At 34.7% G+C, this 25,041-nt stretch overlaps 1 protein-coding gene and 1 non-coding gene across 3 annotated transcripts in view; both read left to right on the plus strand.

The window, feature by feature from the left end:
* ADGB (androglobin) overlaps positions 1-25,041 on the plus strand; it is a 132,781-nt gene that overhangs the window by 88,698 nt on the left and 19,042 nt on the right. For both annotated transcript variants that reach the window (XM_066248069.1, XM_066248070.1), the window contains 9 exons: positions 387-522; positions 1,122-1,250; positions 2,776-2,869; positions 5,498-5,632; positions 6,152-6,305; positions 9,816-10,003; positions 12,288-12,472; positions 14,840-15,039; positions 17,396-17,507. In XM_066248069.1, the coding sequence (XP_066104166.1) occupies positions 387-522; positions 1,122-1,250; positions 2,776-2,869; positions 5,498-5,632; positions 6,152-6,305; positions 9,816-10,003; positions 12,288-12,472; positions 14,840-15,039; positions 17,396-17,507 (1,333 nt within the window). The remainder of the gene's footprint in view (positions 1-386; positions 523-1,121; positions 1,251-2,775; positions 2,870-5,497; positions 5,633-6,151; positions 6,306-9,815; positions 10,004-12,287; positions 12,473-14,839; positions 15,040-17,395; positions 17,508-25,041) is intronic.
* LOC136316510 (U6 spliceosomal RNA) lies at positions 15,127-15,228 on the plus strand. The gene has a single exon (XR_010727741.1). It is a non-coding gene; the product is annotated as a U6 spliceosomal RNA (small nuclear RNA).

A 25,041-nucleotide genomic window follows, 5' to 3' on the forward strand; every position in this document is an offset into this window, starting at 1 on the left:
TTTGCTTTCTTGTAGCACATGAAATAATAGTGTGTCTTATACTTGGTGGCATCTTAGAATCAATAAAATACTGTATTTTACTTGTTTAAGCTCAAGGACTATATTTTTTATCTTATGCTGTATCTTTTCAACCAGCTTAATGTTATATTTTGATTGAGTGTACATTATAAACATTGTTAAAGTGATGAAATTATATTAAATTAGACATAGTGAAAAGGTTATTTTGGTTTTTTACTGAGTGAGACTTTGAGGAGCCTTCTTTTAGATAGTGTCTACATCTGAGATTTATATTTTAAAAAGTTTTAGAGTATCTATTTTTTTAGAGTTTCTCTTACTAGGCAATGGCATTTTCTTGGTTTAAAAAATACATCAATGTATTTTTTTAGGTTTTTTATATTTCCTTATGGCGTTTAATAAAAAGAATTCCAATAGCAAGACCTCCTTCAAACTTGAAATTCGCATTCCGTGCTCTGTTTTTGGACTTGGATCTACTTGATTCCCCCGTGGAAGAGGCTTCTTTAGGTACTGATTAATTTTAGACATTTGGGAGGCAAGGAATCTCTAGGTTTATATACGAGAAATAATTTAGAAAAGTGCACTCACAAGTTTGGTGTAGTTAGAACAGGTCCACGTCCACAGTTGTGGAGTTTGAGCTCTGCTCTGGGAATCTCACAGAGGTCCCAGGTCCTTATATGTGTCCCCAACCCCACATACATCCAGGCCTTCCCTGTTTAATTTGCTCCTGGCCTTAAACAATGTGAAACTTACTAATATACACAGCATAATTTGAGGATTCTGAAAAGTTCCTCCAATCCAAGTAATACTTCTTTCCGTCTCTCCTAAAACTCTGTGTCTACCATTCTAACATTTTCCCCGAATTCTGAGAGGTTTCACAGAAGAGTCAATAGCAGTTCACTAAGGAGTCAGTATTTAATGTGTTACCCTTCTCCAGAATGCTTACTTTCTAAAAAAGGACCATGTACAGGGGACAATGTTAACTATAACAACAAATCTATGGTTATGACACTCTATATATCAGAAGCTTTAGTAGTTAAAGGCATTGAAAACTAGGGAAGGGGTTAAATAGAACTTCCATACAAAGTTTGTTTTTCTCTTTCCAGGGGAGTCAGTAGATGTTAAACAGTTTGCCTCCGTCAGTGATAAAGAGGAAGCAGCAGCAGCAGCAATTAAAATTCAAGCCATGTGGAGAGGGACTTACGTCAGATTGCTAATGAAAGCTAGAACACCAGGTATAATTTTTCAATCATTTATAAAATGAACTTACCTATATATAAATGAAGATTTCTTTGTGTATTAATGAAAAGTGTTTTAGACTAGAGTCATCTTACTTTATGGATAGGCTAGTTATTTTTAATTCTATAAATATTGAAATTCCTTGAGGTCAAGGTGCGTTGTCAGTACACTCAGTCTCTTGTTCCCAGAATTTAGTGCAGTGCTTGGCATAGAGTAAGCACACAACAAATACTTGCTGGAGAATGAATGGATGAGTGTGTGAGTGAATGAATGAACTGAATAAAAAAGTTTCCATGTATGTTCATGGTGACATACATTTAGAGGAAGGCATAAAATACATTTGAAGTGTATTAGTCCATGGATTAGATCAAATACATTTATGTATATATAGAATAAACTATTTTGTAAAAAGGTTTAACAACTTATAATAAAACACTGCAGAGGCAAAATTATATTTAGTTATTTTCTTCTTCAATTTTCATTTACATTTTTATAAGAAAATTCTTATCTCTAGTGGAATTCTTTGAGTATATTGAAATATTTTTTTTGGTAAGAATTGTCTCTATTTGTAGCATTAATGAGGATCATCATTGCAGGAAGAACTATTCACACACAAATATAAAACAACCAAACTACACTGCATAATTTTATTGCCTGATTTTTGTTTTCTATTAGAAAAAATAAGTATAAATTTATCAAATTATGTAATAAAATATACTTTTTGTTGTCCATATATGTCACAAAGATTGTATTTATACAGTAATTTTTTTCTCTTTATGAAGACCAAATTTGAACGATTTAAAAATGTTTTGCTAGTATTTCACTCAACACATATTTATTGAATAACTCTAATATGAACAATGTACTAGATTCCAGTCTGACAGAAATCAATAAAACTGACAAGGTTTCTGCTCTGATGAATCTTGTGTTCTAGTGGTAGTGGGCATACAATAGACAAGCAAATATATTAAGATATAAATTTCAGATACTACTGAGTACTATGAAGAAATTAAGATAGGATAATAAGAAAAAATGTCAGCTTCTGAAATTAAATTTAAAGTATATAATATGGATTTGCATTTTTCTTGTCAAATCATTTACTCTTAATCCATTTCTGGATTATGTTTTAGATTGAACTTTAGTAGAATCCTATTAGTCACTGTTTTCTAGAAAAATTGGACGGATTATTTTTTCTGACATAAGAACTTTCATAGGAATTTTTGGTGTGATAAAATGAGCTGATGTAAACTTATTAATGAGTATTTCAATTAGATCAAAGAATATTTTATGATTTTTCAACTAAAAATAAATGGAAACAGCAAAATATGGTGAACAAAGCTTTTAACTAAAAGGGTATAACTTTATATTTTAAACATGATTTTTGCTGCTAAGAAAGCCTATGACTTTGGTACCACCAGACTCACAAATTTCAACTTCTTTTGTGAAAGGAGGGCTTTGAACAAACTAATCTTTCATGCACCTTACAACTTTTATACTGTCACTTTTATTATTATGTCTTAGGCACAAAGGAAAATATCAGTGTTGCAGAGACTCTTCAAAAAATCTGGATTTTGATGGAAGTGAGTCTAGAACACTATGCAGTTTCTCTCTTAAGGTAAAGCAATATAATAGTATTTCTTTTTACTTTAAATGGTTTTTCAGTTGCAGTTGATATACAATATTATGTTAGTTTTGGGTGTATAACATAGTGATTAGACATTATATAATTTATTAAGTGTTCACCCAGATAAGTTTCATACTTATCTGACACCATACATAGTTATCACACTATTATTGACTCTATTTCCTATGCTGTACTTTACATCGCTGTGACTGTTTGTCACTACCAAAATGTACTTCTGCATACTTCCCCTTTCTCACCCATCCTTCCAGCCTTCAATCTGGCAACCATCAATTTGTTCACTGTATCTGTGAGTTTGTTTTTTGTTTTGTTTATTTATTTGTTTGTTTGTTTTTAAATTCCACATATAGATGAAATCCTAGGCTGGTTATTTTTCTCTGCCTGACTTATTACTGTAGTATCTTGGGTATCCTTCAGATTCTAACTCAGATGCTACCAGGGATTAGTCACTGTTGGTAGAAATACACCACTGCGTCTGAACTCCCACAGTATATTATCTGAAACCTTTCTATGGTACTTTGTACTATTTGCTTGTCTTACCTGAACTTATCGAACACTCTAAGCAAAAACCTGTGAGAGTTTCTTAAAGTGTTATGATGCTGAAGAGATAAAAGTTAGAGTTGAGGACCTGCTAGAGGAGAGACTCCAGTAAACAACATTGTCAGTTGAAATCTCTGCAAGCAACACTCTAGAACCAGGAAAAAATCAGAAGTAGACTGAGCTTTAGGGATACTGCATTCTAGTCACAAACCATGTCCAAAACATGATAATCCTCCAAGACAAGATAATCTGGTCTGAACAAAAGCAAAAGAACATTTTATGTATGCATGTATGAATACAAACACATACATGTATGTACACACAGATACACACAGACACAAACACAAACACACACACATGAAGATGCAGACCCTCAGGTGATTTTGCACTTATCAGACAAAATCTTTAAAGTAACTATTATAAAAATACCCAAGAAAATGAAGCATAAAGGGAAAATAATTAAAGCTTAGATTAATAAAGCACAGTCAAATGGAAATCACGCTAAGTAAAAATTTTTAACAACTAGCCCTGGCTGGTTGGCTCAGTGGTAGAGCCTCGGCCTGGTGTGCGGAAGTCCCGGGTTCGATTCCTGACCAGGGCACACAGGAGAGGCGCCCATTGCTTCTCCACCGCTCCCCCTCTCCTTCCTCTTTGTCTCTCTCTTCCCCTCCCGCAGCCAAGGCTCCACTTGAGCAAAAGATGGCCCGGGCGCTGGGGATGGCTCCTTGGCCTCTGCCCCAGGCGCTAGAGTAGCTCTGGTCGCGACAGAGCGATGACCCGGGTGGGCAGAGCATCACCCCCTGGTGGGCGTGCCGGGTGGATCCCAGCCAGGCACATGCGGGAGGCGGGAGTCTGTCTGACTGCCTCCCGGTTTACAGGAGCTTCAGAGAAATACAAAAAAAAAAAAAAATTTTAACAACTAAAACTTAAAACTTCTTAATGGATTTGACAGCAGGTTAGGCAGAATAGAAAAGATGAGTGAACTGGGAGATAGATAGGTCACTATCCAAACTGAAGCATGGGAAAAATGATTGGATCATTGGAACATCAGGAAAGAGCAGAAAGGAACATGCTCAGAAAGTCTAATAGTCATGCAGTTGTAGTTCCACAACATAAAAGGATGATAATTGTAAACTTTCAAGAGACTCTGCATGCCGACTCCATACAGGAAGGACACAGAGAAAAATCACACCTGAAAACCAAAGGCTAAAAGAAAAACCTTCAAAGCAGCCAGAAAAATAAGACATATTATCTTCAAAGGACATAGTAATAGGTGTATGTAAAAAGAAATGCATGACCTTAGTAATGCAGAAATGGAGTAAAAGTTTTAAAGGTTCTAAGTTTAGCATTATAGTAGAAATGGTAAAAGTAATTATTCAGATAAGACTCTAGTAGGGAAAGAATGCATGCTACATTCTCTAACAATATGCTAATAGATTAACTAATAAATTTAAGAAGAAATCAAATTAATCTTATACATCCTTTACAGACTAGGAAAAGAGAAAACATTTCCCAACTCATTAATTTGATGCAAAGACTCAACAAGGACAGTGCAATCATTGAAACTGAAAACCAATCACCCTCGACCATTGATGCAAAAATACATAAAAAATTGCAAATTAGTATCAGAATTACATAAATAGGGTAATGCTTTGTAATCAAGTGGGTTTCTCACTCCCAGATATGCAATTGTGTTTTAACTTCAGAAAATGTGTTATTTTAATTCAGCACAGTAACAAGAAAAAGAGACAAATCATTTGGTCCCCTAAATAGATTCAGAAGAGCATTTGATCAAAATTTAACACAACTTCAAAATTAAAAATATTCTTTTTAGCAAACTAGGATTAGAAAAGACTTTTCATGATATTTTATGGTATCTGATATTTAAAAAGTCTACCACAAACATGACTAGTGGTCAAATTTTGAAAGTTTTTCCTTGAGTTTGGGAATAAGACAAAGATGACTAATTGACAACTAACTTTCAAAATAATAAAATTTTTAATAGAATTTATTTTAAAAGTTGCTTTGCTATTGGTTCTTAAATTACTTTTACATTTTTAGACTAATGTTTAAAAGCAAGTGCAAGTCTATTGAATCTTATCCATGCTATCAAGATGAAGAAACTAGAATTGTTTTTGCTGACTACACTGTAACTTATCCAGACCAGCCACCAAATAGTTGGTTTATAGTATTCAGGTGAGGCTATCATGTATTGGTGAGTGATGTCTCCCTTAATTGGCATCAATATGCAGATGTGTAGAGTTTTCTTCATGATAATGATAACTGTATAAACTTTTAGGTTGCTTTCACAACTTAGTTAAAATTTCTTCTACATCTGCTATGCATAAATGAGAGAGAATGAAGTGTTTATCTGTTTTCTTAAACAAAATCTGAAAAATGTAAAGTTAATTATTAGAACATTTTATGAGTATGACAACCATACATAATAAATTGATGTGCTTTCAGTACAGAATGAAATAATTCACTTTCTAAGTGATAGCATATAGGTAAAAGTCACAAATTACTTACAAATTTGAGGTCTGCATTTACATGACAAATAGTACATTAATCATAACCTTTAAAGGAAAACAATGTGTGTCCCTTGTAGTTATTTGAAACTTTATGCTTATGTTTTTATTTTTTAACATGAAAATTAATTTCAAACTTTCCGTATGCTCAGTGTCAAGGGAGAGCTCATGTGTTTTGTAATTACAGAGAAATATTTTTGTTTCATCAAGACATGATTTTGGTTCCTAAAGTGTATACCAGCCTTCCCATCTGCATGCTCCACGTTGTTAACAATGACACCATGGAACAGGTGCCCAAAGTATTCCAAAGAGTGGTGCCTTACCTTTATACCAAGAATAAGGTAGGTATCAAATGTACTCTCCCCGTAGGGTAGAACTGCAGTGAGAAGTCTGCACTTTGTAGAGGTTTCAGGAGGAGGTAGAGTGGAGATGTCTTCACTTCATCAGGAATAGGGTCCCAGCCTCGTTCTGTAGAAGTTCCATCTATTTCACAGCGGGGGGTACTTAATGTGAATGCTGGAGTATTCGCCCTCAGCCCTCTTCTTTTCTCTCTTCAAATAAAATTGAAAAAAAAAAGGAAAGCAATAGAAATCTCATGATTAGAAATAGGAAATCTGACAAACCCTTAAAAATTGAAATGGGGCCCTGGCCGGTTGGCTCAGCGGTAGAGCGTCAGCCTGGCGTGCGGGGGACCCTGGTTCGATTCCCGGCCAGGGCACATAGGAGAAGCGCCCATTTGCTTCTCCACCCCCACTCCTTCCTCTCTGTCTCTCTCTTCCCCTCCTGCAGCCAAGGCTCCATTGGAGCAAAGATGGCCCGGGCGCTGGGGATGGCTCCTTGGCCTCTGTCCCAGGCGCTAGAGTGGCTCTGGTCGAGGCAGAGCGACGCCCCTGGAGGGGCAGAGCATCCCCCCCTGGTGGGCAGAGCATCGCCCCTGGTGGGCATGCCAGGTGGATCCCGGTCAGGCGCATGCGGGAGTCTGTCTGACTGTCTCTCCCTGTTTCCAGCTTCAGAAAAATACAAAAAAACAAACAAACAAACAAACAAAAAAAAGATTGAAATGGAGCTAAAGAGACAGTCTTATTCCTAAATCTAATCAGCTGGTTGTCTCATTTTCCCAGGGTTTTTTTTTTCTCCTAATCCTAAATATTTCAGAAGACTGTAACTACACAGCCACTCAGCACCCACCACCCCATCTTTTCTAGAGCTAAGCATTCCTTCCAAGGGCAGGAGCCCTTGATACATTACTCCTGTTGAGTGATGGTCCCTGACACCCACTAAAATCATGTTGCTTTTCTATTTCTCTCCATTTTATCTTTGTGATTTTGGTCATTTCCTCTGGGGGGGGGATATGACAAAAAACAGTTCATACCTACATGAGTAGCCAGGTGATCTATTTTAGCTGTGATCTCCCATTTTTTAGCTGTGTGGCTTGGAACTTTATATTTCTTTTTTGAGCTGTGATTGTAATTGAGTTCTGAGGTTCACATCACTCTATGACTCTGTGCATTATTTTGTACAAATTATGACATATTTATCAAATGAGTACTGATTTATAGGAAAAATAAAAATGTTTAATGACTCCACAAAAAAAATCTAATAGCTCTTTAGAGTTGTTTTAGGAATATTTAAAATAAGACTTTACTTTTTAAAGCAGCTTTAAGTTCACAGCAAAATTGAGACCTAGCCTTCCTTTTGAATAGAAAAACTTATTTGACTTGTAATTGGAATGAAAAAAATCGCAAAGATCCCATATGGCAAAGATGATTCCATTCAAGGGGAGACCCTATCGAAGTCATAGATGTAATCAAATTCTAGAAATGAGCTCTTTGTTTTACTAGATATAACACTAATATTAGTCATTGACAATTATGGTAGGGACCATTTGAGTTGAACCAAAATTTATTTACATCTAGCATACTTTGTTTTTTTGGGTTTGGTTTGATTTTCATTCACTAACTCCATCAAAGACCTCTGTTGAATTTAGGGAGGTAGCTCTAAATGATGTATTTTCACTCAGTGTGCAAAACACCATTCTATTGCCATTTATCCATAAATTTTAAATTGAAAATTCAGGATTGTAACAAACATAGCCACTCCCTATCTCTAATAACTCAGCTCCCTTCTTATTTTAACTAACTTTAGAACAAAAATTGAGAGAATGAGGGGAATGAGTAGAAAAATAGTTCAGCAGTCCCTTTTGTGGTATGGTTTTTCCTTTTTGATTATTCTAGATCTTTAACCATTTATCCAAATTATCTATGTTCCTTCCATGTTGTGGTTTCCAGTAAATTGAGCCTGTAAAGAAGATTTTGACCCACCTAAATGTAAGGAGGGTCGTTATTCCGTTATTTTGTAGTGCATGATTGCATTAGCATTCGGCACCTGCTAGGTATTTTAACATTAGGTCAACATTTTCCAATGTATGTCCGCAGAACTAGTATGCCTCAAGATAGTAATCTGGTTTATGTAAAAAGTATAGTGTTCCAAGCTTTAAAACAAACAAACAAACAAACAAACAGGGTTAAACAGTTTTATTCAGAATTGTTTGTTGTATTTTCTCATAATATTTCACAAATTGTGGTTCACAATACTCATTTGTGAAGATTCTCAGTATACAGTACTATATATATTACTTACTTTTTTTAACTTGAGTCTTGAAATCATTTTAGACTAAGCCAGGCCTTTTCTTAAAATCTTATCACTGGTTTAGCTTTAGATTTTCACTTAATGATTGCTATTTTACCAATTTATAACTCTAGACAAATACAGAACAAGAGTCATGTGATTTTATTTTTTGCTTCTTTAATTCATTAGTACACAAGTTCAAGTAATAAAAATAGCTTAACTCCTTTCATTACAATTTGTGGATAAAATTACTTTTGTATACATGATTTCACTTCCTTTTTTCCCTTGCTCTAAGGTCTTTACTGGAGTTGCAATTCTCATCTCATTATGCATATTGAAATTCTAATGAATATTCTTAAAGATTTATTGCAATATAAGAAATTCATTCAGTTTTGTGTATTCCCAATTTTTGTTTCTGAAACTCTAAACACATCAGAGAGTTTCCTGGCATCCCATAGCACCTGGAATACAAATCAACCTTTTTCTTTCTTATTAGAAGTGTCTGGAATTACCAACTCAGAATTACTTCCATCTCTTGTGTCTCATTAGGATATTATGTTTCTTTGTATCTTAATGTCTCTTGCTTCACTGACTCCCTAGCCAGATAGATAGCCAATTGTGTTGAACGACGCCCTTTCCACTAGCTGTTGTCACTTTTCCAGGTTCCCTAGCTGCTGCTTTTCTCCACCCTGAAGAGCCCATCTCCAGGCTCCCAGCTCAGTTTCTTGGAAGCAGATCTGCTGTGAATTTGATAGTTTTACCTGCCAATTGTCATCCCAAAGGAACTACATTTCCATAAACTCTTCAGCTTTTCTCATCTCCTATTTAGAAAGAGGATTCTGAGAAGACAGGGCTATCAAGTAGGAAGTGACTGTGCTACCCCAGGATGATGCACTCATAGAAGTCTGTCCTAGAATCCTTAAAAGAATTAGAAGAAAACATAATAATCATTATTACAGTTAAGCACTTTATTTTATAGCTAGAGAGCCACACATATCAAGGAGTTAAGAGGTATTAATTTTCTCTGGAAACTTGACATGGCTTTTTCAAAGAGGGATTTCAAGAAATAATGCTAGTAATTTCTTGCTACTGGTTTATCGAAAGATTCTGATCTTTATGTATATCAAGATAATAAAGTGTTTTAGTACTGAAAAACCACGTACTGTACATTAAAGAAACTAGCAACAACGTAACTCAGTTTGGGGTAATTTTTCTTCTTATAGAAAGGTTACACGTTTGTGGCGGAAGCATTCACTGGTGACACATTTGTCTCAGCCTCGCGATGGAAACTGCGCCTGCTCGGTTCCAGTAGCCCGCTCCCAAGCCTCTCTCGAGACTTTCCATGCAGCACCTTTGCCATAAAAGAAGTCAAAGATTACTATATACCCAATGATAAGAGAATTTTATTCAGGTACATGAGAATTTTTTAAGTACATGAGAAAAAAGAAAATGCATTCTTTTTAGATTTTAATATTTATTACATTTTTACATATTGATATCATTAAAATAAATTCTGTAGCAAAATTATGAGCCATGTGGAATTTCAGTTTTTTCACTGTCTTGGAAACGATTAAGTTAAATAGTAATACGATTGTATAGATGTTATACAGGATATCAAGCCTATGGGATTGCATATAATGGTAATTTTACTATCTCAGTATCAGTTGACTTTTATTACACATCCTTCATACACTCTTTCCTCTTAGTACTTGCTCCTTGTTCTGCTGCTTTTTTCACTAGTGGGTTTCCCTTTATCTGCCAACTAACCTTCTTTCCATGTTTATCTATATACTATATTATATATATTATAGTTTAAGCTATATTGTAGTTTAAGCCCCACTCTTATAACTTCATTTTAACTTGATTCCCCCTGAAAGACCCTCTCTCCAAAGAAAAAGTGACATTGTGAGGTCCTGGGGGTTAGGAGACCAACATAGCTTTTTTCCTGAGGATGACACAATTTAACCCATAACAGGCAGCAACAGTATAGCTAGGTAGAAGAGGAAAAATTTTAAGATATCAAGGAGGTAAAAATGACAACTTTGGTGACTGGGGCTTCTGGGGTTTGACATAGGGAATGATTGAACAATGAATGTCATTTACTTAGACAAAGGTTACAGGGACAGACCCCATTTGCAGGTTGGGCAATAGAAAGACGATGTATTCATTTTTAGGTGTGAAATATAATAAACCAGTGAAATTGTCCAAGTGACATTGCCTAGGGAGTTGGACTGGAGTCACAACTGGAGTTGGGAATCATTTTTCTGTTGCTGCTCATGGAAGTGCCCAAGAAAGTCTTTTTAGAGAAGGAGGAAATGAGGGTTGATTTCAATCAACCTTGTCAAATTCTCCTAAATGGTCAAAGAACATGAGAACCAGATGTTTCAATCGGGTGGTGACAAGCTGCTTGAAACTGTGTCCAGAGCACGTTTGACACCTCGGCTGGGGTCAGAGTGAGGTGCTGTGAGCGTCCGGAAGGGGGTGAGATGAGGACAGTGGAAACAGACAATCTTCGTCAATGGCGAGCTGGGGAGAGTGACAGGAGCTAGGCTGGACGGCAGGGATAGACGAAAATGTTTTGCTTTGTTTTTTGTTTTGCGTTGATCTGTTTTTTAAGATGGATGAGACTGCATGTGTACAGAAAACAATAACAAAGAGGGATAAAAAAGAGAGAAGGTAGTCAGAAAAGCTAATTTTAAGAGAAATTGAAAGTTGATAGGATCCTGAACATTTGCAAGGATTAAAAAGAAAATAGGGGGAAAAAACAAAACAAAAACCTTTTCGCCCTGGCCGGTTGGCTCAGTGGTAGAGCGTCGGCCTGGCGTGCAGAAGTCCCGGGTTCGATTCCGGGCAGGGCACACAGGAGAAGCGCCCATCTGCTTCTCCACCCCTCCCCCTCTCCTTCCTCTCTGTCTCTCTCTTCCCCTCCCGCAGCCGAGGCTCCCCTGGAGCAAAGATGGCCCAGGCGCTGGGGATGGCTCCTTGGCCTCTGCCCCAGGCGCTAGAGTGGCTCTGGTCGCAGCGGAGTGTCGCCCCTAGTGGGCGTGCCGGGTGGATCCCGGTGGGGCGCATGCGGGAGTCTGTCTGACTGTCTCTCCCCGTTTCCAGCTTCAGAAAAATACAAAAAACAAAAACAAAAACAAAACAAAACAAAAAACCTTTTCAACTGCAGTAAGGAAAGGGTCAGTGTGGAATTAGACTGTGAGTACCAAATTTTTGCAAGAAGCTCCCAACCTGCGCAGTACAGACAGCGAGTGCAGGCAGTGAGCGCTACTTTCGTTCTCTATTCGAGAATCACAGAAAGCACTGTGAGCAGTAAAACTTTGAGGGGTACTTCCTTGCCAACTGTGGTCTTTGACTGGAGAGGAGGAAGATGTGATGACAAGGTTTGGTGTGATAGTAGTTTGCAGATCTGTCAAATGGCATAAGCGAGTGATTTTCATATCTAAACAAAAAGTTACATTTTCTGCTTGAGATTTAATGATAATGTAAGTCCTATACTTATTTCATTTTACCATAGCTTATTGGGAATGTTGCCAAAGTGTACAATAGCATTAATATTTCTAGGATTACAGTTGACTTTGCAAAGTGGTTTCTCTTTTAGGTTATCATATTAGTAAATTGCAGTTTTCTTTACTGATTTGAGGGAAAGACCCAATATACTTGTTTATAAAATTGAGTGGTTTTCTCTATAGGTATTCAGTTAGAGTTGCACTACCACATCCTGTTACAGTTCATGTGCGCACGTCCAAGCCAGATGTTTTCATCAAGTTACAGATCCTAGAAAGTGAAGAAACTGTCGTGAGCTCCACCGGGAAAGGCCAAGCCATAATCCCCGCGTTTAACTTCTTGGGAGGTGAAAAATCTCTGAGCTCCCAGTGTAAGTGGGGCTTCTAAAATTGGTTATTTAGATTTATAAATAAATATTTATGTTTATGTCACTGATTTTTAAAATGTTTTCTTTAAGGTAAATAGCAGGTAAACAGTTAAATCTGTAAAACTTGATATTATAGTGAAATATTTAAAAAACTATTGCATTTTTGTGTCAAATTAATCAGAAGATCAATAGATTTGTTATAATTATACTTTAAAAACTTTCTTATTATATGAATCTTCTTACATTTCTTAATGAAAAAGATTATTTTTATTTTGAAGGAACTTTTACTTATTTCCAATTTGTTATTTTCAGAAAATATTCTATTAAAATTAACAGAAACTTTGATGTCATTACTTTTAATGTAATCACCATGAGAGCTATTAATTAATAAAATAAAATTATTTCTGAAATAATGAATAACAAAGAATCTGTAAAATATATATTAAATTATTCTAATAACTTGATTCTAACTATAATAAGATCTGCCAAATGTGGAAAGTATGGAAAAATAGAAAATTATAAACAAAGGAACAAGAAATCCCATTTAATCATGTTATTCAGAAAAAATACTGTTAATATTTTAGCTATTATTCCTCTATTTTTCATTTTTGCACTTGTATTTTTAGATAAAATTTGGATTTTACCTATTTTAATCATTGCTATTTCTTCTTAAAGCTGTAACTTTTGCTTATTCATGGCATTGGTTGAGACCCCCAAACCTGTTATGTAAAAGTAATGTTGATATACTTTTTTTAAAATAGGAAGGTTTGCAGCATTTACTAGTAAATACTATGTATGTTGTTGACTTCTAATAATTGCCCTTTCTAAACTTTAAAAATATTTTTGTGGTAGCTAAGAATTTTAATATGCAATGCATTTGAAACTTTAATGATTACTTTTTGTGATTGATAGAAATCATCAGATTTTATCCCTTTAAATTTTATAAATTAATTTTTTTTATTCGGAACCATTTCTGGAGTAAAACTCGTCTGTTTCTAATATTTTAATATAACCCTATGATTACTATGTGCTACTTTATTTAGTTTGCTGGATGAATCTCCATGGGTGTTCCTCTCTGTGTGTACCTTGCACTACTCTTTTCAGCTTCTCTAATTAGAATTATGACAAGTTCTAGAAATTAATTTGGAAAATTTTCAATTTTGGAAGCCATTTAAATACTACAGAAATCATTTGTTTTTTTAAGTTTATTAGATTTGACCTCAAAACCATCTAAGTCTGATGTTTAAAGGTGATAAATTTTTTTCTGTTTTTAATTATCTTTTAAATAATTTCAATGGTTATTGTTTCCATTTTACAATATATACATATATATTTTTTTACCTAAAACTGGCAGTTTCACTTAGTGTTTTAAATGCATCAGCAGGATTCTTTTAATTTTTAAAAATTTCTTCTGAATATATTTGCATAATCATTTAAAAATATTATTCTTTATTTCTGTTTTTAAAAATAGTATTATTGATTAGACTTTTTAAGAGGTTTTTCTGTTTTTTTTAATTAGATTGAACTCTTGGGTTTACTAATCAAGCTTAATGGCTCTTTTATATTTGTAATCTACTTTATCAATATTCATATTTATCTTTTAAAACTTTTCTCTTACTCCTTAAATTTAATCTAATGTTCTTTTTTATAACTCACCAGCTGAAAGATTTCTTTATGTATTAAGTGTTGTTTTTAAATAAATATTTAATGATATGCATTTTATAGGATACACACACACACACACACACACACATATATATATATAATATCATATTTTGTAGCAACTGCAGTGCCATGTAGTGTTGTTCTAGTTGGCTGAAGTTGGCATTTCACTTAAGTGTACATTGAAGGAGCATAAGTCAATAACACTAATGCTTCTTCAATGTACATTAGATGACTTAATTAATGACAGTCAGCACATTTTAAATTTTATCACTCCTCATGATATGTATTGTTAATTACAAAATAATAAATTTAGAAATTAAAGTTTAAAATAAAATTTTTTATAAATGTGATAACATGTACATACATACTATAAAATGAAGAAGTCATATCGTCATATTAAGTGGTGTTAGTTTAATGTTATTGGAGTGGCACAGAATGAATGAGAAATTGTTAAACTGTTGTATATTCTTTTAGCAATCAGTGGTTGCTCAGAAGATACATTGCTCTATGCAAGTCATACACTATTACCAGAAGTTCCTTTAATACCAGAATATTTCCAAAAAGCCAGTGATGTCGGTTTTTATCCCAATAAAATAAAACAAATTGACTTGTTCTTTTGAGTATCTTATAAAGGGATATAAGTAAATAATACAGTCATTAATAACTACATATTTTAACTTAAACATAAATTTTTTTCCTTTACAGCTAGCAAGCAAATTTTATTAATTCATACTCCATCCAAGAAAGAGCAAGACTTGTACACGAAGAAGAAATCTACCCAGGGAAGTCAGAAATCCTATAAGAATAGACCTGGAAGTGCAATAGTAGACACTAGTCAACTTATTTTGGAAGAGGAAATTGCCAGTGTGCCCACTATAGAGGAAAATGCTGGCACTCCACAGCAGGTATATTTACATTTGAAGGACTTATTCATTGGTACTGTTCCTAAATATTCTCATGTACATTCTCTACCTAAAAATTGTCAATGTAGTGCGCTCTTTGACAGCACGTACGCTAAAATTAGAATGCTGCAGAGATTAGTATGGCCCCTGTGCAAGGATGACACACAAATTCATGAAGTGTTGCATATGCTTAGATCATTTCTGTAATTCTCTAAACATGTACAGCACCCGAAACAACAAAGCACAGGTGTAGCATTCTCTCCTGAGCACAAAGCCAGCTTTTGGTGTTGCTTTGCCAACTGTTATTGGCCATTGACAAGTGTCCTTCTCTACCTTCAAGAGGGTTAATGGAGAAGACACAGTCTGGGTGGTTTCTAAAAAAATAAAATAAAATTTAAAGAAATTGTCTATGTGTAATGCTTTGCATATGCAATGCCATCAGTGCATAACTGGAATAGAAGAATTGGACATTACTGAAATTTCTCTATGGTAAAGTTTTAAAATATGTTAAAATTCAATCTGTACACTGACTTTATAATGTAGATCTCGTTGTCTTATGTTATGTATGTGATTATCTTATGTTATAAAAAGCCACTAACTTTCAAAAGGGTCATATATTAATTAAAAGTGATTTATATATCTTAAGTTAAAGAAATAAAAAATAATAAACATAATTTAAAGCAACAGAAGAAAACATTACCCATTCATTAGAAAATAAATATGAAGCTAAGAAAATAAAATGCCAGAAATGAATTATAATATGATTGTAATACAATAAATGCAAATGGATTATGCATCAATTAAAAAGATAAAATTTTAAAGTTAGATAAAGTCAGGATCCTCAGAAAGTTTAAAGTTGAATCAAAAGAGAGCTGTGATGGTATTTTAATATCTTCATACATAGAATTCATAAGATATTACATAAAAATAGAAGGAAGAATAAAACAAGTCGGTATGACCATAGCAAACATATAAGCATCTAACTTTCCAATTTTAATAAATAAAAAACAGAAACTATCAGAACTACAGAACAAAACTAAATTGTTAATGTTTAATAGTAAAAGACTTTAGCACACAGATCTCAGAAACTGATAGATCAAGTTGTAAAACAAAATATTTAAGAATGCTAGCATTTGAAAAATGTAAGTATGCATAAGCTTAATCTCATATATATATGTATGTGTATTAGGTGAAGTGAAAATATATCTATATTCACCTAATAAACAGAAAATATATTTTTTTCATAGCTCAGAGAGAAAACCTTAGTAAAGAACTATACTGTATAGATTGGAACAAAATGCAATAATATAGAAATTAATAAACAGCTTAAAATACCATAAATATGTGGAAACAAAATAAAATATTCTAAATTTTAAGTTAAAAAGAACAAAAAAATTTTTAAAATACAGAGGACTCACAACAGTTAAAAACTTGCGTCAAAATTTGTAAGTCACATCAATGGAATGTTGACTTTTAACTTAAGTCATCAGAAAGCATAAATGATCAAAAATTAACTAAACAGTGGAAACAAATTTAGAGAAAGAGCAAAAGATTAACTCAAACAGAAAAAAATTTAATAACACCGAGAACAAAATTTTAAAAGATTTATAAACCCTAGTATTTTTTAAAAATTAATAAAATAGACATGCTTCTAAGAGCAATTAAGAGAGAAAATACAAATAAATTAAATATAAAACAAAAAGAAGTTGGCTGAAAATACAACTTCAAACAACAGGGGTTTTTTTTGTAGTGTTATATACAACTTTATGCTAGCAAATTTAAAACTTAAAAAAAATAACATAATAAGTTTTTAAGGAAAAGAGAGGAATGGTGAAGCTATTTTACTAAAATATAGAAAAATATAATGATAATAAAAATAATAATAAATTGGTAGTAAAAGAAAAATATATAAAACTAAAATGATAATCAAAGTCTTACTTTCCAAAAAGCCATAGGCCCAGCTGGTTTTACAGGGTAGCTCTAACGAATTTTCAAGGAGTATATTCTAGAAAACAGAAATACAATATAAGCTAACCAATCTTTTCTCAGAGATTAATGTAATTCTAATTCAAAACTGATAAAAGTAGCAAAAATAAAATAAATAAATGTTATTTGTAAACACAAATAGAAAAGTTATAAATAGAATATATTATGGCAGGTATTGGTAGGGATGTGAAGATAAACTTTTATGGCTGTAGTGTTACAGAATTTCAGGAACATCAGATAACATTTAATTAAATTATGAATATATAATCCAGAAAATTATTGCATTTATCATATGGCTAAAATAATAAATTCTTAGGCATATATTATGTTTATCCTTATTGATTTTGCTTAAATGTTGCATTTTATTTCATAGGCTTACAAGTATATTATACAGTGTTTGGTATTGCATGACAGTTGGCCTCTCAATGAAAATCAACAGATATTTGTTCAAGCACTGAAAGACTTGGAGAAATATGAGAACAAAGGTATGTCACCCTATATTTTATTTATGCACTTAGTATTTTATATAAATATTTAATAATAAATGTATCATATAGTTATTAAAACATTATCAACTCAAAATGAATTAAAGACTTGATCTTAAGACTGTAAACCATAAGACTCTTGAAAGAAAACATAGGGGGTCAGTTCCTTACCATTGGTCTTGGCGATAACTTTTTGGATTTGACACCAAAAGAAAAAGCAAAAATAAACAAGTGGGACTATATTAAATTAAAAGGCTTTTTCACAGCAAAAAACCCCCAAAAAACAAACCATCAACAAAATGAAAGTGAAGTTCATGGAATGGGAGAAAATATTTGTGAATTATATATTTCAGAGTTAGTGTCCAAAATATGTAAAGAACTCAGAAAACTCAATAGCAAAAACCAAACAAACAAAAGATTGAAAAGGGGTAGAAATTTGAATAGACGTCTTTCCAAAGAAGACATATAAATGGACAACAGGCACATGAAAAGGTTCTTGACATCACTAGCCATCAGGGAAATGCAAATCAAACCCACAATGAAACATCACCTTCTACTTTTTAGAATGGTTATCACCAAAAAGATAAGAAATAACAAGTGTTGGCAAGAATGTCCATTGTTAGTGTAATGTTTATTGCTGTAGCCACTCTGGAACACAATATGAACTTTCCTCAAAAACTAAAAAATAGAGCCTGATCTGTCATGGAACAGTGGATAAAGCTTTGACCTGGAGTACTGAGGTCACTGGTTCAAAACCCTGGGCTTGCCTGGTCAAGGCACATACAGGAAGCAACTACTACAAGTTGATACTTCCTGCTTCTTCCCCAAACTTCCAGTTAGAAGGTAACTAAGTATTTGAAGTATAATGTATAACATGCTGACTATATTAACAATGCTGTATTATATATTTTAAAATAACTAAGAGAGTATATCTTAAAAGTTTTCATCATATGAAAAACAAATTGTAGGGGCTTCTTTTTGGTGCCTCGAAGGTGGTTGGTTGCTCCAGGGTGAAGCTGAACATCTCTTTCCCAGCCACTGGCTCACTGAAATCCATAATTAACATAAACTGTGTACCTTTCACGAGAAGTGTATAGTCACAGAAGTTGCTGCTGATGCTCTGGTTTGAATCGATGGTGGGAATGACACACTATGTTTCCCCATGAAGCAAGGCGTTTTGACCCATGGCCATGTCTGCTTGCTGCTGAGTAAGGGACATTTCTGTTAGAAAACCAGGATTGGAGTAAGAAAGCACAAATCTCTTCAGGGTTGCCTTGTGACTAATAGTCTCAGTGGAGCATCCTTACAGCTTTTTGTCTATAAGCCACTTCAAATTAAAAAATATACACAGACTGAAAGTAAAGAGATAGAAAATATTTCATAAAAATGGAAACAAACAAAGCTGGGGTAGCAGTACCTATACTGGACACAATAAACTTTAAAACAAAAGGCTATACCCAAGAGGCAAAAGATTCCACTTCTAGATAGTTATCCACAGAAACCCAAAACACTAATCGAAAGGATATATGTTCATTGCAGCATTATTTACAATAGCCAAGATATGGAAGAAGCCTAAGTGTCCATTGATGGATGGACAGAGTGATGCATATAAACAATGAAATGTGATTCAGTCATAAAAAAGAATGAAATCTTGCCATCTGCAACATGCAACAACATGGATGGACATAGAGGACATTATGCTGAGTTAAACAAGTCAGACAAAGATAAAAGCCACCTGATTTCACTTATATGTGAAATCTAAACAACAAATGACACAAGCAGAACAGAAATAGACTCATAGATACAGAGAACATTGTAATGGTTGCCAGATGGGAGAGGTTTGGGGGACTGGGTGGAAGTGGGTGAAGGGAATAAGAAGTACAAGTTGGGAGCCCTGGATGGTTGGCTCAGTGGTAGAGCGTCGGCCTGGCGTGCAAGAGGTCCCGGGTTTGATTCCCGGCCAGGACACACAGGAGAAGCACCCATCTGCTTCTCCACCCCTCCCCCTCTCCTTCCTCTCTGTCTCTCTCTTCCCCTCCCGCAGCCAAGGCTCCATTGGAGCAAAAGATGGCCCGGGCGCTGGGGATGGCTCCTTGGCCACTGCCCCAGGTGCTAGAGTGGCTCTGGTCGCAACAGAGCGACGCCCCGGAGGGGCAGAGCATCGCCCCCCTGGTGGGCAGAGTGTCGCCCCCTGGTGGGCGTGCCGGGTGGATCCTGGTTGGGCGCATGCGGGAGTCTGTCTGACTGTCTCTTCCCGTTTCCAGCTTCAGAAAAATACAAAAAAAAAAAAAAAAAAGAAGTACAAGTTGGTAGTTACAGAATAGTCACAGTAGTCACAGGGATGTAAAGTACAGCATAAGGCATGTAGTCAATAACATTGTAATAACTGTGTGATGTTAGATGGGCACTGTGATTATATGAATGGTCACTTTGAAAGTTAAATAAATGTCTAATCATTGGGTTGTTCACCTGAACTAATATAATATTGTATGTCAGCTGTAATTAAAAAATATTTATAAAACAGAAAAAACAGTGGCAGTAGAACAGCTTAATTAAACTTTTGATAAAACAGTATAGAAGTGGAAAACATATATATGAGTGAAGAGAGAAGTTGGAAGAATATTTACCAGAAATGTTAATGTGATCATTTCTTGGGACTGAAATTATTAGTAATTTTACTTTTTTGAAATTTTTAAAATTTATTTCGTGAGAGGAGGGGAGGTAGAGAAAGACTCCTACATGCGCCACAACCAGGATCCACCCTGCAAGACCACTAGGGGGCAATGCTCTGCCCATCTGGGGCACTAGCTCCTTTGCAACAGGAGCCATTTTTTTCACGCCAGAAGCAGAGGCCATGGAGCCATCCTCAGCACTGTGGGCCAACTTGTTCTAATTGAGCCATGGCTGCAGGAGGGGAGGAGATGAGAGAGAGAGAGAGAGAAAGGGAGAGAGAGAAAGAGGGAGAGAGAAAGAGGGAGAGAGAAAGAGAAGAGAGAGAGGGAGGGGTGGAGAAGCAGATGGGTGCTTCTCCTGTGTAACTTGCTCAGGAATCAAACCTGGAACATTCACACACCGAGGCCAATGCTCTACCACTGGGCCAAACCACCAGGGCCTTACTTTCTTATTTATATTATTCAGTATCTAAAAAACTAATTTAAGGTGTATAAATTAGATGTTTTAAAATAACACATAGTTTTTAAATTTAAAAATAAAAAACAATGCACTTTATTTGTAAAAAGAAAAAAAAAAACCTCTGGAGAGACCTAGAAGTTTAATTATCATGACTACACTGCTCACAAGAATTAAGGAACATTTCAAAATGAATATGAAACAATAAAAAAAGCATTTTATTTTTTTAAATTAAACAAGAACATCAGAAAAGCGAATGACAAGTCAAGGAAAGCTGTTTGATTATGCAAATGAGATGCAAAACCAACTTTAATTTCATTGGTGAAAATGCACTATACAAAAGGCTGAAAGTACTGGAGTATCTGCACGTTCCTTGATCCCTAATTTTTGTGAGCAGTGTATTTTGTTTCTGCTAATAAGAGCTTTTTACTCTACTAAGAACTTTTTATACATTATTATCAATTCTCACAAAAACTCTGGGAGATAGTTACAATATCCTTATTTTACATATCAAAAAATAAGGCTTTGATGCTGTAAATAATTTGCCTAAGATTGCACACCTGAGAAGGAGCAGATTAAAGGTTTTAACCCAACTCCTCTCATCTCAATGCCTGGAACCTTTCCACTGTACTATGTGAACTCTTAAGAGCTGGAGTATTGTCATAGTGCGAACAGTGGTATTGGTAGTAACTGCTAACATTTATGCCAGATGCTTTCGAGGGCTTTACGTATACTGACATGATTAATTCTCCTAATAAATCTATGAGGTAGATGCTATAAGTATTATCATTTTACAAATGAGAAAACTAAAGCACAGACTGTTTAAGTAACTTGCCCATGATCACACAGCTAGTTACTAGCATAGCTAGAATTTTGAATGGGAATTAACTATTCAGCAAGGGCTTTTGAACTGGGGAAAAAAAATTGCAGTATTACCAATTTCAGATCTTCCTTGTGTCCTCAATAAATGTCTTTATTTAGGGAGCTGTCTATATATTTTTGGTGAACACAAAAGTTTGTGTAAATGATTTTATTATATTTTTCCTTGAGATATTTTAAGTTTCTTAACTTCAAGTTATTAAACACTGATGGATTTCTAGTAAACAAACCACAATAACAAACCATCTATTTTAATATATTTAGGTAGATTAATGAATACATGTTAAAAATCCTAGAGGGAAAAACAAAGAAAAGTATTAATATCTGAAATGAGACTGACCAGGTGGTGGCGCAGTGGATAGAGCGTTGGACTGGAATGTGGAAGACCCAGCTTCGAGACCCCGAGGTCTCCAGCTTGAGTGTGGGCTCATCTGGTTTGAGCAAAAGCTCACCAGCTTGGACCCAAGGTCACTGGCTCGAGCAAGGGGTTACTTGGTCTGCTGAAGGCCCATGGTCAAGGCACATATGAGAAAGCAATCAATGAACAACTAAAGTGTCGCAACGAAAAACTAATGATTGATGCTTCTCATCTCTCTCCGTTCCTGTCTGTCTGTCCTTGTCTGTCCTTCTCTCTGACTCTCTCTCTGTCTCTATAAAAAGAAAGAAAAAAAATCTGAAATGAAAACAGTGGTATAATTTATGAAAAAGAATAGTGTAAAAACATAGTTAAATAATGCTACCAAATTAATAATATAAATTAAGTTTTTAAAAAGAAGTCAATATTAAAAAAGAAATACAGCACAGCAACTTAACTACCCTGGGTTTGACTACCTGAACCTGGCTTATTTGTTACCTGGAATATTAGAAAATAATTCCTATCTTTTAAGGTTAATGTGACAGTTCAAGATAATATCTGTAAATTTCCTAGAACCTAGTAACACTAAAAAGTGGTTCTGTTTTTATTACATATTCAAACTTGAAAATAAGTCTTTAGAAATAATTATATCTTTTTTGACATCATATTTGACAATTTTGTGAGTGAATGAGCAGCTCTTAAAACAGCAAGCTCCTGACCTGTGGTGGCGCAGTGGATAAAGCGTCGACCTGGAAATGCTGAGGTCGCCGGTTCGAAACCCTGAGCTTGCCCGGTCAAGGCACATATGGGAGTTGATGTATCCAGCTCCTCCCCCGTCTCTCTCTCCTCTCTCTGTCTCTCTCTCTCCTCTCTAAAATGAATAAATAAAATAAAAATTAAAAAAATTAAAAAAAAAAAAAACCAGCAAGCAAAGAAATTCGGAATTGAATTGTGTTTAAAATAAACTAGGAAATTTTCTATTTGAAAGACTATGTGGGCCAATCTTTTTAAAAAAATTAGCAGCTTTTGAATTTAGAATAATGTCTCTAATATACTTATAAATGTGAACTTTTAGATAGCTTATTTGTTTAAAATAAATCCAATACACCAATTTCTATGAACAGTTACCGTTACAACTCAGAACCTTCAAACTTCTTTAAAAATTGAATCTATTGAGATGACATTGGTTCACCATGTAGGTTTCAAGTGTACAGCTCAACAAAACCTCATCTGCACGGTGCCTTGGTGTGCTCATCGCCCCAAGCAAAGTCTCTTCCCAACTCCATTTCCCCCACTTTGTCCACTTCCACCTGCCCCCCAACCCCTTTCTCTCCCTCTGGCTGTCACCATCTTGTTGCCTGTGTCTATGTTAAGGGTATGATATATTTTAGAAAAATTAAGTTACTAACTTCGTCTAATTATGACTTAGCTTACTTAATTATAAATACTTTTTATATCAAGAAGAAATTGTTCGGGTATTCTGTTCATTAGTATATTGGTGACCCAATTTAAAATTTTAGGTACATCCTAAAGTCAATGAAAATATTGGCCCCACTTAACTCATTTAAACTCAAGTAAATTGTTATGAAAAATAAAATATATAATCTAATTGTTTATAAAAGTTTACATTGTTATAATCTATAATACAAAGTAAGGCCTGAATTATAGCTATGTACATACAACCTAAGATATTTATATGATAAATATGAATTATTAGAAAGCTCGGCTTCTGGTTAACATGAGGCAACAGTGCCACCTTTAGTTACATTTTTATACCTAAATTCTATAAAAATTGCTTACTGAGACAGCTCTCACTTAAAGAAATAGAAATTGGAGGATTTTGAGAGGATAGTACTGTACTTAGTGACATTTTCTGCTTTTATTAACAATTAGCAGTTTTGCAAAAACACATATAAACTTTGTCATTCTCAATTCAAGGTCTTTGAAGAAACAAAACAGTTATATATATTTATATTATAATCTATACATTCCTATTTCTATTTCCCAAGTGTGATTATAATTGATAAATGTATACTTTGTTCTACACAAGTATGCTAGTTCAGAAATTTTATTAATGTTCATATCCCAACCAGTTTTTAGTTCCTGGATATGTAAATTTAAGCACTGAATTTTAATAATAAGATCAAAATTATATTTCTATAATAAGTTTTATTATTCACTGAAGACTTCTGTCCACTGTATTCGAGGTATGTGTAAGATAATGTAAGAAAATATCTAAAGGCATAAAGCTAAAGATTTTCTCAAGCTCACTTTATCAACAGATCCTCTCCAGACATGTCTCTCTGCAAAGGGTATATTAGTTTATTCCAATGGTCCTTCCCTCTATAGCTCTTCCAATTACATGAATATACTGGATGTGGAGGTCACACTTTCTATAATTTTTGAATCAATAGGATATTTAGTTTTACTGATATATACATTCCCAACACATGCAGATTCCCTATAAAGCTTTACATATGACAAACTATCCAATAATGAGTACATATTCTGAGCAATACAGTAATTTCCTGAGTTACAAACATCTGACTTATGTACAACTTGTACTTATGAATGAGCTCCATAAGGGCTATTGGTAATCAACTGCAGTTGGATATCAGTGAAAATTATATCATAGAGTTCCTTGGCTCCCATGGCAAAGAACTAACTAATGAAAACATTATGGAACTAGAATAGCAGATTTATTTAGGGAAGAAAACAGGAACCTAGAAACTCCAGAGCCAAAAAAAGTTTTCTACAAAAGATTTAGCTGATGATTTTCATCTCATTGAAGCAGAATGGCAGAGTTAGAGGTATAAGGTCCTGATACAAAGAGGTTCACCAAAGTTTACCATACAGTTACCAAAGTCCTGAGATGCTACAGGGCCATTTATTATGAGACAAAGAAAAGCTCTAGGCCCTGGCCGGTTGGCTCAGTGGTAGAGCATTGGCCTGGCGTGCAGGAGTCCCAGGTTTGATTCCTGGCCAGGGCACACAGGAGAAGCGCCCATCTGCTTCTCCACCCCTCCCTCTCTCCTTCCTCTCTGTCTCTCTCTTCCCCTCCCGCAGCCAGGGCTCCATTGGAACAAAGTTGGCCTGGGCGCTGAGGATAGCTCTGTGGCCTCTGCCTCAGGCGCTAAATGGCTCTGGTTGCAACAGAGCGACGCCCCAAGA

The sequence above is a fragment of the Saccopteryx bilineata genome, chromosome 12 (genome assembly GCF_036850765.1).
Source record: "Saccopteryx bilineata isolate mSacBil1 chromosome 12, mSacBil1_pri_phased_curated, whole genome shotgun sequence".
NCBI lineage: Eukaryota > Metazoa > Chordata > Mammalia > Chiroptera > Emballonuridae > Saccopteryx > Saccopteryx bilineata.